This window comes from Balaenoptera musculus, chromosome 7, assembly GCF_009873245.2.
Source record: "Balaenoptera musculus isolate JJ_BM4_2016_0621 chromosome 7, mBalMus1.pri.v3, whole genome shotgun sequence".
In the NCBI taxonomy this organism is placed as follows: Eukaryota; Metazoa; Chordata; class Mammalia; order Artiodactyla; family Balaenopteridae; genus Balaenoptera; species Balaenoptera musculus.
The window spans coordinates 50,471,632-50,489,738 of record NC_045791.1 but is presented as its reverse complement, the minus strand read 5'-3'; the positions used below and the strand labels follow the sequence as shown (position 1 = coordinate 50,489,738).

General features: G+C 39.1%; 1 protein-coding gene across 3 annotated transcripts in view; it reads right to left on the bottom strand.

Annotated features, from left to right (window-relative positions):
• The window catches only part of CERS6 (ceramide synthase 6), a 318,670-nt gene that overhangs the window by 79,322 nt on the left and 221,241 nt on the right, over nucleotides 1-18,107 (bottom strand). For all 3 annotated transcript variants that reach the window (XM_036858219.1, XM_036858217.1, XM_036858218.1), the window contains exons 5-6: nucleotides 2,403-2,453; nucleotides 65-157 (exon numbers count right to left, since the gene is read on the bottom strand). In XM_036858219.1, the coding sequence (XP_036714114.1) occupies nucleotides 65-157; nucleotides 2,403-2,453 (144 nt within the window). The remainder of the gene's footprint in view (nucleotides 1-64; nucleotides 158-2,402; nucleotides 2,454-18,107) is intronic.

The window sequence follows — 18,107 nt, the reverse complement described above, 5'->3', positions numbered from 1 at the left end:
TCCATCTGCCTAGGGCCATGAAAGACACCTGTTTACAAGCCCTTTACAACACACCCACTCTTACCTTTCTTTTGATATCAGTGAACTGGGAAAACATTAAAGACCAATAAAATGACAGCTCCAGGATATAATAGTAGTGAAGGTCAGGCGTGAGTGGCTGAGGATCAAGGAGAAAAAGGCAAGATTAATAATTAATACGAAACCAAATCTGTGTGTCAAACATCTCAAGCTCCGTACTGAAAAGTGGCATGGTCTTACGCCTCCACAAATTCTGGCCCCATTCTCTCTGTGGATAAGGGAGCTTTGAAGGACGCCTATAATCCACAGCTTGATGTCATTAGCTTTGTTTCACCTCCAACCAAAAAAGTGTCAATCAGTATGAATATTTGGCATTGGTACCCGATTCACCACTCATTTTAACAATTGCATTTATGGTACTTTGACATCTAAAGATTCCTTTAGGCAACCTGCAAAAAAATTCTAACATATACACAGGAAGAGTAACTCTGGACAACTCCTGTGAGATTCCACAGCACAGGGACCAGGGAAAATGAAAGAAACTGGAGTACTATATGGGTCACTGAGACATAGTTTCAAATTCTGCCTTAATTGGAGCTTTCTTTAGGAAAATGTTCTGTACGTTGTAAATATTAAAAAAAAAAAAAGATAATTCAAAAACATTTATTAAAAGATCAGGGGGACAAGAAAGCTGCTAAGAGATACCAGACTAGGCGCCCAGCCAGGGAACCTGAGTTTGAGTCCCCGCTCCACAGCTTAAGTAGGGCCTTCGTTTACTTACTGGAAAATGGAGGTAACACCTGCTTCACAGGTCCAGGAATGGGGAGAAGCTCAGGGAAGCAGTGGAAGTCAGTAATATTTATTATGCACATAAATCCATAAAAATAAAACAGAGTTTTAAAAAACCATTTTTGGTGAGTTGTTTTTAATTGTTTCATTGGGTTGTAATGAAACAACTTGCTCTCCCAGAATGAATGAAAGACCTTTGAAACTCATTACATGAACACCTCCACACCACTGCACACAAGGGGTTGAAACTGAAATGCTCTGTAAACCAATAGCAGCATAATAAGTAACTTTCGCAAGAAGTCGGCAATCACTTAACTAACAACTCTAAGCATGGACATCAAGAAAAACAGCTGTCCCCCTCATTCATCTTTGTCAACAAAACACACGAGGAAAGGATCCTCTCCACTCACTATACCATTACAGGGCACAAAGAGAGGGGTAGATGACAATATTCCAAGTATTTAAGATAGTAAAACAGCAGTTGGGCCTGTGAATTACAATTGTGTACAGTAAGTCATTGCTTTCAACGTTGCTTTAGTCTTGATCAGATAGCCCTGGAATGTTCAGCTCTCTCTGACCATGTCATGTTGCTGATTTAGTCTTTCTTAATTTGAATACATTACGTGAAAGAGATGGAAATGCAAACTGGAATCCCCATTTCAACATGTCCCTAGCCTTGAACCTACCCGAGGGGTATAGCCAACACCAGACCCTACTCCCTGTTGCAACACTGTGTGTAATAGAGAAGTTGCAGGGCACACCTGCTCCCATTAACTTTGTTAGACCAAATGCCTCTAAAAAGACAACCCAAAGAATCCCAAACTCAAAAATCCAAATTGCTTATCACAATGTCTGTCTCTTTATTTTATCACTAAAATACATGGTTGTATTTGTTTCTCTTAAACAATATATCCCAAATGAACTAGAAATTCTAGAAATGTTTCAGCAAGAAATTTCGAGAACAGTCCCAGCTTTGATATTCAAATAGTAACTGAGCTAGGGACCACAACACATGCTAATATCACTGAGTTCATGGACAGAGGCAAAGGTATGTCTGTGGGCAGGGATCTGAAATGCTCCCTGCCTGGGATATGATTTTAATCTCATTTTCAACGATGCTATTTTTGTCTACATGTAATGGGACAAGCCCATTTTTCTGAGTTCAAGGAAACAGTGCTTTATTTACATCTTTAGAGGCTGCTCCTAAGCCACAAAGTGAACCAAACTCAGCACGCCAGCTCCAGTTCCTCACGTGAGCTCTGCCCGCTAGCTGCCACGACAGGCCAGGGCTGTTATCAGGTGCTCAGTGACCAAAAGCACACTGGCTGTTAGAAAGGGAATTATCCACCTACTGAAGCGATTGTATCTTACTTTCCAGCAAACGCACCTTCCACACTTCCTCCGTCTGCTCAAGCTTTGATTCTAACACAAACTACCTCTCTCACTAGGCTGTGTCCACCATCAAGCAGCAGGGGGTACGGCGGGGGGGCAAGCAAAGTGGCGGCCCAACCTGCTGGGACCTGCCTGAAACCATGACGCTGACCTAAGAAAGGTACTTTACATGCGTAAAAACCCAGACGGTAATGTGTCCTTACCTGATAGGGGTAGTTGTACCAACAGTGCCTTGTATTCCACAGCCAGGGGGTCTGAAAAACATGACCAAGAAACACATTTCACATGTTTTGGAAAAGAAGTGGGAGAAGAGATGTTTATGACAGGTTCTGGCCCCCCAGTATTTGGGGATTTCAACAATCTACCTGTGTGAGAACGGAAGGACTCAGTACAATTAGGAACAGGAGAGCAAAGCCATGAGGATTCCATCATACATTCTCTCTGGGTAATCTTCTAAACTCAACCGGCAGTATTTCAAGCCACTTCTGGGATAGAGTCCTAGCTGGTGTTTTTTTATATTTTGCTGGTCCTATAGACATATCCCTGCTAGGTAACCAGCCTCAACAGCAGAGCCCTTCAAGTGTCTCACCAAGACCAGCTGCAAATCATCAATCTATTATCAATAAACAATGCTGACGGTGCAAATCTCCTTGAAACTCCTCCAACTCAATGTTTACAAAGCAACATTATTAATCAATTGTTTCACACATTGAGTGGGGGTCAATAGCAGGCAGGGACTCTTATTTCAGTAGGACAGCTCTGACTAATTCCAGGCCTGAGGGAATTAGCCCTTACAGTACACCCCACGCTCGGACTCATGGTCAAGGTCTTTCGAAGACAAAACAATCTTTCTTAATTTAACGGCAATCACTTGCCTTACCACCTTGTAAAATCAGAGAGAGCATCTAAGTATACACACAGATTCCAAACATCTGTAATAAACAGGGAGGGGTTGGTATGGATTTGAATAGAGAGCTGAACCATCCCATAATACCAGCACAAACTTTCTCATATTTTTGTATTAACTTTATCATTCTTTTTGCATTCCTGATCTATAGCTATCAGCACTTGGTGGTATACATCTATACACATTTGATACACATCAGTATGTTTCTAACTATTAAGAAACATAATCTATCATTAATACAATCTGTGTTTATATATCTCAAAATGATAATACTGTCATTGAGAGTTTAATGTCAGATATATTTGTACTGACCTAACCTCTGTATCTTGTCCCAGGCCCTGTAAGATCAAAAGTTGCTGCCTCTGCAGTAGGATAATGTAGTTGTCTCTCTGAAAGCCACAGAGATATCCTTCCACCCGCCATGGTCCTCATCAGCCCTGCACCGATGAGGATGAGGATGAGGATGAGGATGAGGAGGATATTTGCTAGTATTTGTTGAGTCCTCCCTATGACCATACACTTTTTTTTGAGGGTTTTTCCTTCATGAGCTGTTATTTATTTAACCAATTAAAAAGTTGTTTCTCTTTAGATTGTCCCATATACTTTTAAAGGATCTCACATGTATGAACTCATTTAATCATTACAGTAACTAGTAGTAGTATTTGCCTCATTTTACAGATGGGTAAACTGAGGCCCTGAGTCCGTAATTAACCATCCAGGTTAATTAGCGAGGCAGGGCCAGAGCTGGAAACCAAACTCAGACTATCTGGTCTCAAAGCCAAACATAGCCACTGTGATCCTAACTTTGAGTCTGATAAAAACTGAACCAGGCCTCAGTTTAGGGAGCCAGGTTGAAGTAAAAAGCCGTGCCATGCCCTAAACCTAATGAGGTCCAGGGATCTTTACAGTCCCCTTTCATTCAAGCACTCCTGATTCTCCTTCCATTTCTCCTGCTTTCGCCATTTGCTACCTGTGCTACGCTGTACGTATCACGTAATCTCTCTGCACTTAACTTCCTTGGTGCCTGAGTTGTCTGTCTGTCTGTGTCCTCTATTTCTCATGTCCATGACATTGAGGTTTATGAGTGACCGACCTCACAGGGTGATTGTGAGGATCAAATGTGAGAGCATGTATGAAAATGCTGCAGAGGCTTCAGAAGCTTAATAGGTTATTGACTTATATAAATGACACATGTCCGTTGAGGAAGATATAGAAAATACTGAAAATAATAAAAAGAAAAATAATTTGAATTCTCATCACTATTAACATTTTAATGTACAGCCCATTTGGGGCCTTTCTTTTCTATATAATATAGATATACATGCAGATATAGATAGATTTCTTTTTAAACACACACATATATGCATTATTTTTAAATGTGGGCACAACACAGCAACATCTACTTTAGAGTACAAATGTTAGTTATTACCTTCGTCTCTGATAAAACTGTTCACTATCTCTACAATTAGCTGAAAGTCCCTAAGGGAAACGTATGTCAGATTCTTACGTTTATCCCTCCAGGATGAGACACTCAAGTTGACAGTTCAGCCTTCATTACTGAATGCTAATGAGAAGGAATGCAGAATGAAATGCAACACCTATAAAAAGCCTCGTAGTCTTTTTTCTGAATGCATCAGTCCCAAGCCCACAGGGCATGTGCGTGCTTGCCTCTAAAGACACAGCAGAAATCTCTTCCACTACAGTCATCCTTCCCGTCACAGGCGGGAGAGCAAAGGTACGACTCCCAGTGACCCAGGAAAATCCATCATTTAGAGCTTCCCTTCCTCTGTGAGCTTCCTGGCTCCTTGGTTTTCTTCTAACACCCAGGCTTTTCCTTGCATGCATCAGAGGTGCATCACCTAGACATGCTTGCATCATGTGCGGAAACCCGACTGACCTGCAGAAACAGTGGGTGAGTCTTTGTCTCTCAATGGGTCCCGCCCACTTGAAGCAGGAGCAAAGAACACTGAGAATTTGTGAAGCAGGAGCAAAGAACACTGAGAATCTGATGGGGCTACCAAGGCCATAGCTCAGCCTGCAACCTTGTTTGCCAAACATTTAAGTAAGTACTTTCATATACTTATTTCACAATGCGTGTTCACATATACTTCCTACTTTGACAATACTAGATATTAATATCATCTTCTATGTGCTACATTTTTCTAGGATCTCATGTTATGGCTCCCAAAACTCTTTGAGACAGAACAAATACTATCTTTCCCAATTTACAGATGAGAAGACAAGTCCATGAAATGGTGATTCTCCTAATTTCTAATAGCTCAACACTAACATATGAATCTGCATTGGCTGCTTATATTTAATGCATTAGGTATAGCATCTTTAGTTTCAACTGATACCATAAACCTATTGTTTTTTAAATCAGTTTTTCCAGATACCTTTTTAGGAATCATTTCCATGTTCATTTGATATCAAAATCTGATATCAAAATCTTTTTATGTTTAAGAACATAAAAAACTGCAATATTTAGATGTCAAGAAAGAATAATGGTTATGAAAAAATACACTGAAAACCCTCATTTTAGAAGGATGGGCCTAGCATCTTCCTACATAATTAGAGAAAAGCTCTGTACCTAGGACAGTGCAAGGTGATTCAAGCACCTTTTCTGAAAATAGAAATGCCTTTTTTACATGGCATTACAATATCAGGGGACATTATCAACATTGGAAAATCCAAAAACCCAATGATTCTCAAATCTTGGCATTCCAATAACTTAAGATTCACTTTATTCTCCCTCAGACATATACAGTTAAATAATGATATGAAGCACGTTACAGATTTTACAGTATTTTATACATAGTATCTCATTTAATTCTCATAGCAACATTGTAAGTGCTCAAGATAACATAGCGTGCAGGTACCATAAAAGACAAAGAATATGCTGCTGTGGGGGCTCCTCAAACTATTAAAACGCAGGATCTGATTCCGTAGGTCTGGCGTGGGGCTGAGAGTCTACATTTTTAACAAGCTTCAAGGTGATGCTTGGACCCTGGACCACATTTTGAGTAGTAAGGTGCTAGAGGAAAGTAAGGAGGGTGATCCAACTTGGTATTTACCAGGTGTAAGGCACCTTGCTAGGCACTTTGTTATAATATTTCACAATTCACTGTTAGGTGAATAAATTAATAAATTATTTCTAATCTTTACAATAGCCAAACTTGAAGCAGAAATTGTTAGTAAAACACTATTTAGCTGGAGACAATGCTTCTCAACCAACTTCTGTGCTTGCTAGAACCACACATCTAAGCTCTGGTGGAAGAGATGTGAGCAGAATTGACACGTGACACTTTGGGATGCTGTCCCTAAGAGTAAATGTGAATGAGCTGATCTCACCCTTTCTGCATTCCCATTGGTGGGAGATAATAAGAGCTGGAGCTGTCATCTTTCACCCTGGGATGGAAGTTTCTGTTGAAGTTGATGTTGGAGGCCTCCTACTAGCCCTGGTCTGCTTACCTCTGGATTATATGTGTGACACAGATAAATTCCTATCATCCTCTCATATCTAAACTACTGTGTTGTCATATATATATATACACACACACACACACATACACAGTAGTATAGCCTGTATTCTCATTAATAGAGCCATCCCTAGGTATTCTCGGGGGATTGGGTCCAGGACCCCTCGTGGATTTCAAAATCCAAGGATGCTCAAGTCCCTTATATAAAATGGCATGAACAGTCGGCTCTCTATATCCACGGGTTCTTGCATCCGCGGATACAGAGGGCTGACTGTATATGCATCAAGGTAAGTATGATTATTTTATAGACAAAAAGCAATCTCAAAGAGGTACCGTAATTAACTGAAGGCTACCCAGCTGGTAAGTAGAAAAGCTGGGACACAAACTCAGGCCAGCCAGATTCTTCCATTATAACTTCCCAAGGTACTCTGGGTGTACAAAGAATGCGTAATGAAAGAAAATCATGGATATTTGGAATTGATTTATCCATAACTGAGAATCAATAATTGAGCTATTACCTAAAAATATTGAATTTTCGGGTTAGAAAGGACCTCCAAATCCTGCTTAAGCTATAAAAGAAATCACATGTCCCAGATGGCTAGCCATGCCTCTCACTGTTAGAGTTCCACGATTATAGGTCATTCACAAGATCCCTCAGATTTACTTCCTACTTTTTTTTTTTTTTTTTTTTTTTGCTCAACAGAAATTATACCAAGATTTTTTGTTGTTTTAGCACCTGCTATGGACTGAATTCACATATGCAAGCCCTAAACCCTCAACGTGACTGTATTTAGAGACAGGGCCTTTAGGAGATAATTAAGGTTAGATGAGGCCATAAGGATAGGGCCCTAAACCGATAGGATTGGTGGCTTTATAAGAAGAGGAAGTGAGAGAGTGCTCTCTCTCCTCACATGCTCAGAGGAAAGGCCACGTGAGGACTGCAGTGATGAGGAAGAGAGGCAAGCTAGGAGGAGAGTTCTCACTGAAAACCGAACCTTGCCAGACCTTGATCTGGAACTTCCAACCTCCTGAACGGTGAGAAGTAAGTTTCTGTTGTTTCAGCCACGTCGTCTATGGCATTTTGCTTTGGCAGTCCAAGCTGACTAACACAGCATTGTAAGACAACTCTCCATAAATGCTACTTAATAGCTCTTAAGGTACACATCAACTAATTTCAATTTAAGAAGACTTACAAAACATCTGAACAAGACTAAGACAGACAGTAACAGAGTGGATACGAAATGACCTCTAACACTCTCGATTTAAATCACAATGTATAATGGGATTTTTCATTATACAGTATTATGCACATCTGCTCCCAGACACATCACGTGAGACACAACTTGGCCGCAAGCACATCCATCAATAACACAGTGTCCCAGGGGAGGCTTCTGAGGCTCTTCTCACCCTGAGCAAACCGAACTCCAGCACCAGGATGGAGGTCAGATGTGCTGCTGGAGGTCACTGAGCAGTCCTCATTCGCCTTTTGACCAAACACATAAGACTTGAGTGCTATGTATTCTGTGATTTTTTTTTTTTTAAAGTAGAGAAGTCTTTTTTTTTTTTAAGTGTCAGTAAATGTGTTTTTTTTTATCAGGTTGCTTCTTTTATCAGCTGTTCTGTAGAGGTTTCATAGTGAACAGAACTAGCAAAAATAGATCAGGTGTGATCATTTCACTTTACCATCTGGAATAAGATAGGCTTGGTCTTATTTTATTGTTTTTAAGTTCCATTTGATATACTTCTCAAAAATAAGAGTTTAAAAAAACACAAATGTACCTTTCAGTTTCCATGCCACCTATCATGATGATGGATCAATCATCTGACATCAAGAAGGCCTTGTCCAAGCCCATAGAACGTATAACACTACGGGTGAATCTTAATGTAGACTATGAACTTTGGGTGATTATGATATATGTCAGTGTAGGTTCATCAGTTGTGACAAGTGTACCGCTTTGGTGGTGGATTTGATGATGGGAGAGAATATGCATGTGTGGGGACGGGGTACATGGGAAATCTCTGTACCTCGATTTTTCTATGAACATAAAACTGCTCAAAAAAAAAAAGAAGTCTTAAAAATCAAGGCTAACTCAGATCACTGACATTTATCATGTCACTGTAAACTAAAGGAATAATTGAGTTCGAAGCAAAAGACCAGACAAAAAGATGCTCAGTTAACCAGGCAAGTGCTAAACGATTAAACAGAAATATAAATATACATACACACCTTTTTTCCCCCAAGAATCAGTAGGTACCTACAGCCGAACGAATAGTAGTCTCTTTGAATTAATAAATATTTTGATTTAACAAAAGAACATGAATCATATAAAGTATTAAAAGCATTTCGTTGCCTCATCAAAAATGTGAAAAATGCGTGGGTCTTTACCTGAAGTCAGCATCTTAGAAGCAAACTTTCATCTTTCACTATTTCCATCCAAACTCCTACATGGCTTTCATAAAGCCCAGATGTGACAACTAACAGTGAAGGAATATAGTCTAAGAGACATACTGGCCTCTGAAGAGTTTAGGTATGAAATACATAGAGCCATGGATTATGTTTTTAAATGCCGGAAAGGTAGATCCCTGAACTACTCTGAAACTTCTTTCACTGAAACTACTCTGAAAACACTTTCACTGAGTTATACTTAAATCTTATACCTTTGGCTTATATTGACGATTTACTGTAAGAAATAAACATGAGAAAAATGCTTCCTTGTCTGCAATGAGTTTATATTGGAAAGGTTACCACTAGGTGACCACTAAATTCGAATACATAAATTCAAATGATATTTTTCCTTTTAAATTTAGCCCAGGGGGGAAAAATCCTTCCCTTTGTGAATGTTTCGTATGTTTCCTGTTACCCCATTATCTTTTTACCATGGTTTTGGGAAGCTGAGATCTAATTCTGAAGCTCAGTCACTGCAGTTATGATTGTCTCAACATTTTTGCTTATTTTTCCTTTTGTGTGTAACTTTTTGATGGTAATATCTATATTAATAATTTTATTACATAAACATTGCAAATTCTTTTTAGAAATGTTGAACTGTATGATTTCAATGAATATAAATCAAATCCATTCAAAATGATAATCTACAGTTTCATTTAATACATATTGCTAAGTAACGCATAATGGAAAGAAATATTTTGTGTTTTGTGAGTTTAAAAACTGATTAATAAATTGTATTTGGTGGTACAGATGAACCGGTTTGCAGGGCAGAAGTTGAGACACAGATGTAGAGAACAAACGTATGGACACCAAGGGGGGAAAGCCGTGGGGGGTGGGGATGGTGGTGTGCTGAATTGGGCGATTGGGATTGACGTGTATACACTGATATGTGTAAAATGGATGACTAATAAGAACCTGCTGTATAAAAAAAATAAATAAAATTAAATTAAAAAATTAAAAAAAACCTAATACTAAACTTTCTTTGGGTTATTTGTATGGAAATATGTTAATATAAATGTAAAAAAAAATTGTATTTGGGATGAAAAGAATGAAGCCAGAAGTCTCTGACCAGCCTGAAGATGCGGCTGGTCAGTGATGAGTAGACTAGAACGCTCCCCAGAATGCAAGGGGTACGCTTTCCTCCTTTCCTGGGTCAGTAGATATGTGACTATAAATCTACAAAGCAGAGTGGTGACCCCTCCCTAGAGGCCCTTGGCATCTGCATTAGCTTTGAAAGCTCTTGTGATGTGCAAATGTAATTTAGACTTGACCCCGTGGCATTATATAAAGATAGCAGCTTTTCAAATTGATCAGACTTTAAAACAGATGCTAGTCCTCAGGACCTAGTCAAGTATGTGCCTTCAGCACATTCAGCAATCAGTTTGGAAAGTAATTTGCAGATCTGCCAAGCATACGAAAATAGAAGGAGTTCCTCGGAGATGGGCTCTGAGCTCAAAGGGTCTCTCTGTAGGCTTCATCATACAGCCAAAGAGAAAAGAAATCTAAGTGGCATTTCCATGCCTTTTAAAACCTTCCAGCCAGTGGTTCTCAACTTTTTCTGCCTTGGCTCAGCTGAGGGACTCCACATATACCTCACAGTAACTATGGCTGTGATTCTCAAGAGTCTGGGGAACAGGAAGCTTAAAAAGGCACGTCTCTTATTGATTCAGATGTGTACTCTCCTCCAGGCCAGTGAGAATCACTGCAAAGCAGAATGGACAGATTAATTCCATGTTTAGAATAGAAATTAGGGATAAAGGAACCAGGTGACGAAAAGAGAAGATGAAAGAAAATGAGGTGGAAAGACCTATAGAGAAAGGAAAATGGTGAGAATGTCAACACGGGGGGTGGGTTAGGTGGGGGGAGAGACGTGTGGAGAGGGAGGCCAGTGCAGAATTTGGGAATGAAGCCAATCAGAGTGGCTACTGTGAACAAAGAAGAACAAAAGAGTGTTGCTTACCACCCACTGAATTGCGACCCACTGCAGTCACCCACTGACACAGTACGACCCTGAGAGGAATTCAGGATGAAAACAGGATGAGGCACTCTGTCCTCTGAGTAAACAGACCCCATGGATAGTTAGTTAGATGGATATCTCAGGAAGAATTTCAATGACCCCAGATTCTTGCATCTTCCCATACATAAACACTAAAATAATTAACTTGAGATGTCTATTCTTTGTGATTAGTAATAATCTTTTATGAAGATGTATGCTTGACAGCATGTATTTCCCAGCCAAAAAAAATCATATATAAACTGGGTCCTCCCACCTCTTTGGAGCAGTTCCTCAGAGCTATATCTCCCAGGCTATAATCCTCAGTAAGGCCCTGAATAAAACTTAACCTCAAAACTCTTATGCTGTGTGTTTTTCTTTAAGTCGACACTATTAAGGAGCACAAAATTAGTCAAAAGATCATTTAAGGAAACAATTTATGACATATGACAAAGGACTAAGATCTCTAATATGTAAAGAGCCCACAAACATTGATTTAAATATTTAAACATCCGATCAGAAAAATGGGGAGAAGATACAAACAGGGAACACATTAAACAAAAGAATATGTGACCAAAAACATATGTAAAAATTACAGGTTAAAACGAGACAGAATTTTTAACCTGGTCTGGCAAATATCTGAAGAGGTTAATACCCAGGGGTTAGCAGTGTATAGGGAAACCAACACTCTGCAAATTGGAATAAGCTTTCTAAAAAGTTATTTGGTCTTTAAAATCTGCACATCCTTTAATCCAGCATTTATTGTAAAAAAAAAAAAATTAGACTCAAGAGTAAAGACATTTGTATGTGGATTTCCACTGCAATTCCTTTTCTAGTAATGAAAAATTGAAATAAATCTAATTGTTCAATAATATTGAACACTGGCATGTTCTTAATTGGGATTCTGTGGGAGCAGACACTGAGACTTGGGTGCTGGCTGGTTATCTGAGAGGTGATTCCAGGAAACAGAACTGGAAAAATGGAGAAAGTGAGAAGGATGAAGGAGAAAATCCAATATGGTTTTCAGGAATGAGCTGGTTACTGCACCTCAATTCCGCTGAGGACCTCTGCAGAATTACAGAGCACGTATCTTATAACTGTCCCAACACAGGACGGGGAGCTGGGGCATTTATCCCCAACTCTCATACCCCACTGGTGAGGTTCCAGTATTAACGCCTCCATATGTCTAGGTTGTACGTTCCTGTGTCTAGGTAGCATTTGCAGCTTTGGAGAAAGCAGAGCAAAGATGTGGCACAGCTTATATCTGATGTGGGACACTGTCAAAAGTGCAAGGAACTGTCCACTACAGCCATGCTAATATCAGATGGGCTAAGGGGACGTAACCAGCATATTCATATTTTCAGTTAAAATCAAGTTACAAGTAGAATATACAGTGTGCCTTATGTTTAAAGTAGATATATATTTAGACACACATACACACACACACACACACACACACACACACACACACGAAATATGCCTGGCAGGATATTTACCAAAAGCTAATTAGTGTTTATCTCTGAGTAATGATTATCTTGGATGATTTTTACTTTTTAAAAACATGTTTATATTTTAATATTAAATTACACAAAGTAATTGTAGCTATAATTTTCTACAATGAACAGGTCTTATTCGAATAGTAAAAAGAAGCTAAGTCCATGTACTTTTAATAGGTCTGATTAAAAAAAACACACATTTGCTCTATATTCATAAATAACATTAATGGTATTAATTATTACAATCCTCAAATTATTCAATAATTCTAATTAATTTTAAACTAAAAGCTAGTACATGAAAATAGCTGCCTTCAGAATATTTACATGTTGACAGTGATATTTCAAGTATAAACCAATCATCAATAATTTAATTCTAAATTCTCCATTAAGAGAAAGTGGAAAGGGGAAAATAATAAGATGAAAAAATAATACAGAATAAACTTTGCACTAATTACAGTGACGATCAATCATTTTGCCACCCACCCCACCTACTCTCATTCTGAAGATCCTTATCAACCTCTTTCTTACCACTTCTAAACCAACTTGCCTACATCCTAATATCTTTGTGCTAATATTATTGCACCTTTCTCATTCACTTGCTCTTTCAAGTATTGAGTGGCTACCATAAATCAGACACTCTGCTAGGCATGAAGATACAACAGACAAGTTCTCCATCCTCCAGGAACTTACCATCTCCTGGGTAATCAAAATAATGACAAGTTGGGCTTCCCTGGTGGCGCAATGGTTAAGAATCCGCCTGCCAATGCAGGGGACACGGGTTCGAGCCCTGGTCTGGGAAGATCCCACATGCCGCGGAGCAACTAGGCCCGTGAGCCACAACTACTGAGCCTGCGCGTCTGGAGCTTGTGCTCCGCAACAAGAGAGGCCGCGATAGTGAGAGGCCCGCGCACCGCGATGAAGAGTGGCCCCCGCTCGCCGCAACTGGAGAAAGCCCTCGCACAGAAACGAAGACCCAACACAGCCAAAAATAAAATAAATAAAATAAAGAATTATTAAAAAAAATAATAATAATGACAAGTTATAGCAGAGGTAAACACAGGACACAGAGGAGTAGATATAAAAAGATACCCAGCCCAGTCTTGAAGGGAGAGGTGGGAGGGGACAGCTCCACTAGTGGTGCCATAGTAGTTGAGGCCAGAAGGACAAGCAGAAGATAGTGAATGGAGGAGACGGAAGAAGAACTTGAATTCTTTATCTTTCAGGAACCATGTCATATTTCCAACATCATTTTTTCCTAATCATCCCTTTCCTTGCATTATCCTCCAGAGGATTAAAAAAAAACCCCTTAAATGCCTTCTCATTTCCAACTCAGAAGGTAAAATGCCTCTGCCTGGCTGTCCATGTTCCTGATAGGTTGGCTGTCCACTGTGACCAGGTGAGACTAAGTCCACTCTTCCCAATAAGCAGCGTCTGCTCTCTTCAGACCAAGCACCTTGCTGTGTGTGTTCCATTAATTCCCAGCTCCATGCCTTAACTACTCCGGCACCTTGTATCTGGCTTGTCATCTCCACCTCACTGTCTCCTGATCAGTCTTCCAGGCGCTATTTTGTTGGCCTCCTGGGGCCATACAACCTCCTAGAGGCTACTAGCCCCACCAGGAACGGAGGGCTGGTGATACAAGTGTACCTGTCCTGTATACAGAGGTCTTCTCACTCCTACCTTTAACATTTATTCAGGACGGAGAGAAACAATAATACGAAGGTGGGGGAGACATGAAAAAAACAAAACACTGAACTTAGAAGAATGAAATGTGAATGAAAACTTGGCTGTTTATTTTTCTTCACAATGGCTTTTATTCTGAATTGAGTATTTGTAGACACTTTCTTGAAAATGAACAAAGTGAGCCTGTGACTTCAAGAAACTCAAATGATAGTATTTGCTGCCAGTGATAAAATTCAAGCTTTCAAGCAAAAATTAGTATTTTGGAAAATACATATAGGCTACTATATGCCTAATAGCTTCCCATTTGTTAAAAAACTTTTCAGAGGAGATTAGTGAAAACAATGACAACTATGCTTCTGTGTTTTTGCTTTTGATATTTATAATAACATGTCAACACTTGTAAGGTCTGTATAACTCAGTGAACCAATACTTTCCAAATGACCAATGCATGATGTTAAATAATCATACATGGATGAAAGGGAAAGAGTAACCAATGGAGGTTAATGTAACCAAGTACAAGAAGTTCACTGACATTAAAGAAATGACTTGAGTTTTGGCATCATATCAAAGAAGAAAATCTACAGTTTTCTGGAAAACACTATTAAGATATTTCTACCTTTTACAATTTCATATCTTTGTGAGACCAGATATTCACCATATAACTTAACCAACCACACACACACACACACACACACACATACACACATACACACCTGTGACAGACTGAATGTAGAAGCAGGAATGAGAACCCAGCTCTCATCTACTAAATCATAATTAGAGATTATCACAAATATCTCTAAATTTCATTTTAGAAAATACAGTTATTTTTCTTAAAATGTTATTTGTTACCATGTAATGATTTCTTGTTGTTATTTTAATTAAATTCATAATGCTTTAAAAATTTACCAGTTTTAATTTCTAATACAATTAGTATCGATAGACATGACTAACAAAAACAAAAGCTCTTTAAAGTCCAGTATGATTGTTACGAGCGTAAAGCGGTCCTGAAACCAGAAAGTTTGAAAACCACTGCACCAAGGATGGCAGATCAACAAAACGAAAAGAACCAAGTTCTCTGAAGATGGTGTGGAGCAGAGCTGCCCCGCTGGCCCAGGCCACTGATATTGGGCCTGTCACATGAGGCAGAAATGCACTTTGTTCTTTAAGCCATTGTGCTGCTGGCTCTCTTTGCTACATGATTGCTGTAGCTTAGATTGCTGTAGCTTAGTCTTCATCCTGACCAATTCAAGGCACATATGGCAACAGATACACACTGGGAAGAGCCCTGGTTCCCAGTAACCGAGTTCCTTTAAATCTATTCCCTGACTAAACAACCACAGTATGTGCGATGTCACATCACCTGTATCTGATACTCAACTTGATGCATTTCTTCCTCCACCCTACCCAGCCCTTAACACACCAAAATAAGTCCCAAGAATCCAAAGCCACCAAGTCAAATCAGGTGAGTGGGATCACGGAAGTGACATATGATATTTAATCAGATAATCCATAGAAATGGGAAGAGAATAAGGGTTAGCCTTTGAGACAATACAGCTGAAGAGACCTTCAGAATTTTCACAAGTCATCAATTTTTTTAAATGAATTTACCTTGAGCTAAGGTCTATCTACTTACAAATCATCTTCCTGAGAACACTTTAAAGGAATTACATTAAGAGAAGGGTGAAAAGCCACTTCTTGCTCTCTTTTAAAATTACTGGGCACTACAGGCTTGATTTTTCTTATGTATGAAATTTGACTTGCTTTTTAATATGTTATCTTGTCACCATGTCTATGTATTATATCTGAAAACCCATAATAGGCTATATTCTATGAATCATGAATCCAAACAAATTAAGTAGAAACAGTCCTATGTTTCCTGAACTCCTAAACTGCCAGTAATCTTCTGTCTAGATATGGCCATAAATGGCTATGGAAGACACATATTCTGCATGAGAAATATGTTAGAAGAAAAAATTGTATCATGCTATCATTATTTGAGAAAGCTGCAAGAAAACACAAAATTCAGATACTTGCAAAGCAGCCAAATCCCTGTAACATTCAATTACGTTAATCGAGAACACCACTTTTTGAAAGGCAGGGGAATCTAGAAATAGAGAAATGAAAGTTCCTTAATTTCCCAACTCCTGCAGTCACTGAAAGAACACATGATGGGGATGAGAGAATCAGAAAGGACATAGGAACCCCCCTGTCTGGCCTCAGTCTGCCGTTAACCAGCTGAGTGACATTGGGTAAGTCGATTCACCCATCTGGTTGCTCATGTGTGAAATTAGGAGTTAGACTGCATAATTTTTATGATACCTCAAGCCCTAAATTTCACCATCTTCTTTGCCCCCCCACACTTTTTTTCCTCCCAGAAGACAAAATCCTGGTTTGCTGTCTCTGATCTTGTTGCAGACTCTGACACCCCACAAATGGAAACCCAATATCAGAAGAAGACCCCCTTTTTCTTCTTTGTGAAGAAACTCCAGTTACCCACTGCAATTTAGATTTTTTGAATCACTGACAAAACTCGGTCACTCTTATTAAACACAATCAGAGCATTATTAGTAATCAATATAATAAAAAGCTCATTTTGCCCAATTTGATGATGTGTGAATAAATGTTATAAAGTTGAGTAATTGCTTTTCAATGTGTCCTCTATCTGTGAGGCTCAAGTTTTATATTATGTTTGGTACTGAAGATTAAAATTTTCTAAATTAAACACTGATGAAAATTTGATGATGATATTTTAATTTAGGCAAATAATTACTCCCTTTCCTTATGGCCACTTTCATATATTAAAATTCAGAAGGGAATTCACAATTCAGTTTACCATTACTCATTACTAATAGGACAAATGATCAGACTATACCCTTTAAACGAGTGGTACATCCTTATAGATTATTTATCTTCTTATTAGGATAGAGAAATTATCCTCTGAGTTGCTGAGTTAATTGCAAAGAAGGAATTGATCTTTATGTAGTTAAGTTCCTGATGTTAATCAAGCCTGTTTTCCTGTCTTCCCAGCTTCTGATCTTCCAAAGATATGTAATTATTTTGGGGGGAGGGGAAACTGAAAGATATAAGTTGGATAGATTAATGCAACTGAATTATATCAAGGGGCTGAATCAGCAATTTAGAAGTGGTTTGCTGAATATAAGATAAAGCTTTCCCCTAGATGAATAAAGAGAGCTTTTAAAAATTAATGAGGTGGGGGGCTTCCCTGGTGGCGCAGTCGTTGAGAATCTGCCTGCTAATGCAGGGGACATGGGTTCGAGCCCTGGTCTGGGAAGATCCCACATGCCACGGAGCAACTAGGCCCGTGAGCCACAACTACTGAGCCTGCGCGTCCGGAGCCTGTGCTCCGCAACGAGAGGCCGCGATAGTGAGAAGCCCGCGCACCGCGATGAAGAGTGGCCCCCGCTTGCCACAATTAGAGAAAGCCCTCGCACAGAAACGAAGACCCAACACAGCCATAAATAAATAAATTAAAAAAAAAAAAATTAATGAGGTGGAAAGGCTGGGTGATTAATGAAATTTGCATGAAACTGAAAACATAATCTTATATTATCTATTTATCTGGAAGCAAAAACAAGATGGCCAAGTAGTCACAGTATATCACTGACTGACCTTTCTATGGAAATAGAACCAGGTTCCTTTTTTACCTTCTGTTGTACACGCATAACTTGGAGATGTTGCAGGTTCAGTTCCAGACCACCGGAACAAAGCAAGTCACATGAATTTTTTGGTTTCCCAGTGCATACAAAAGTTATGTTTACACTATACTGTAGTCTATTAAGTGTGCAATAGCATTATGTCTAAAAAAACAATGTATACACCTTAATTTAAAAATACTTTATTGCTAAAAAAATGCAAACCATCATCTGAGACTTCAGTGAGTCCT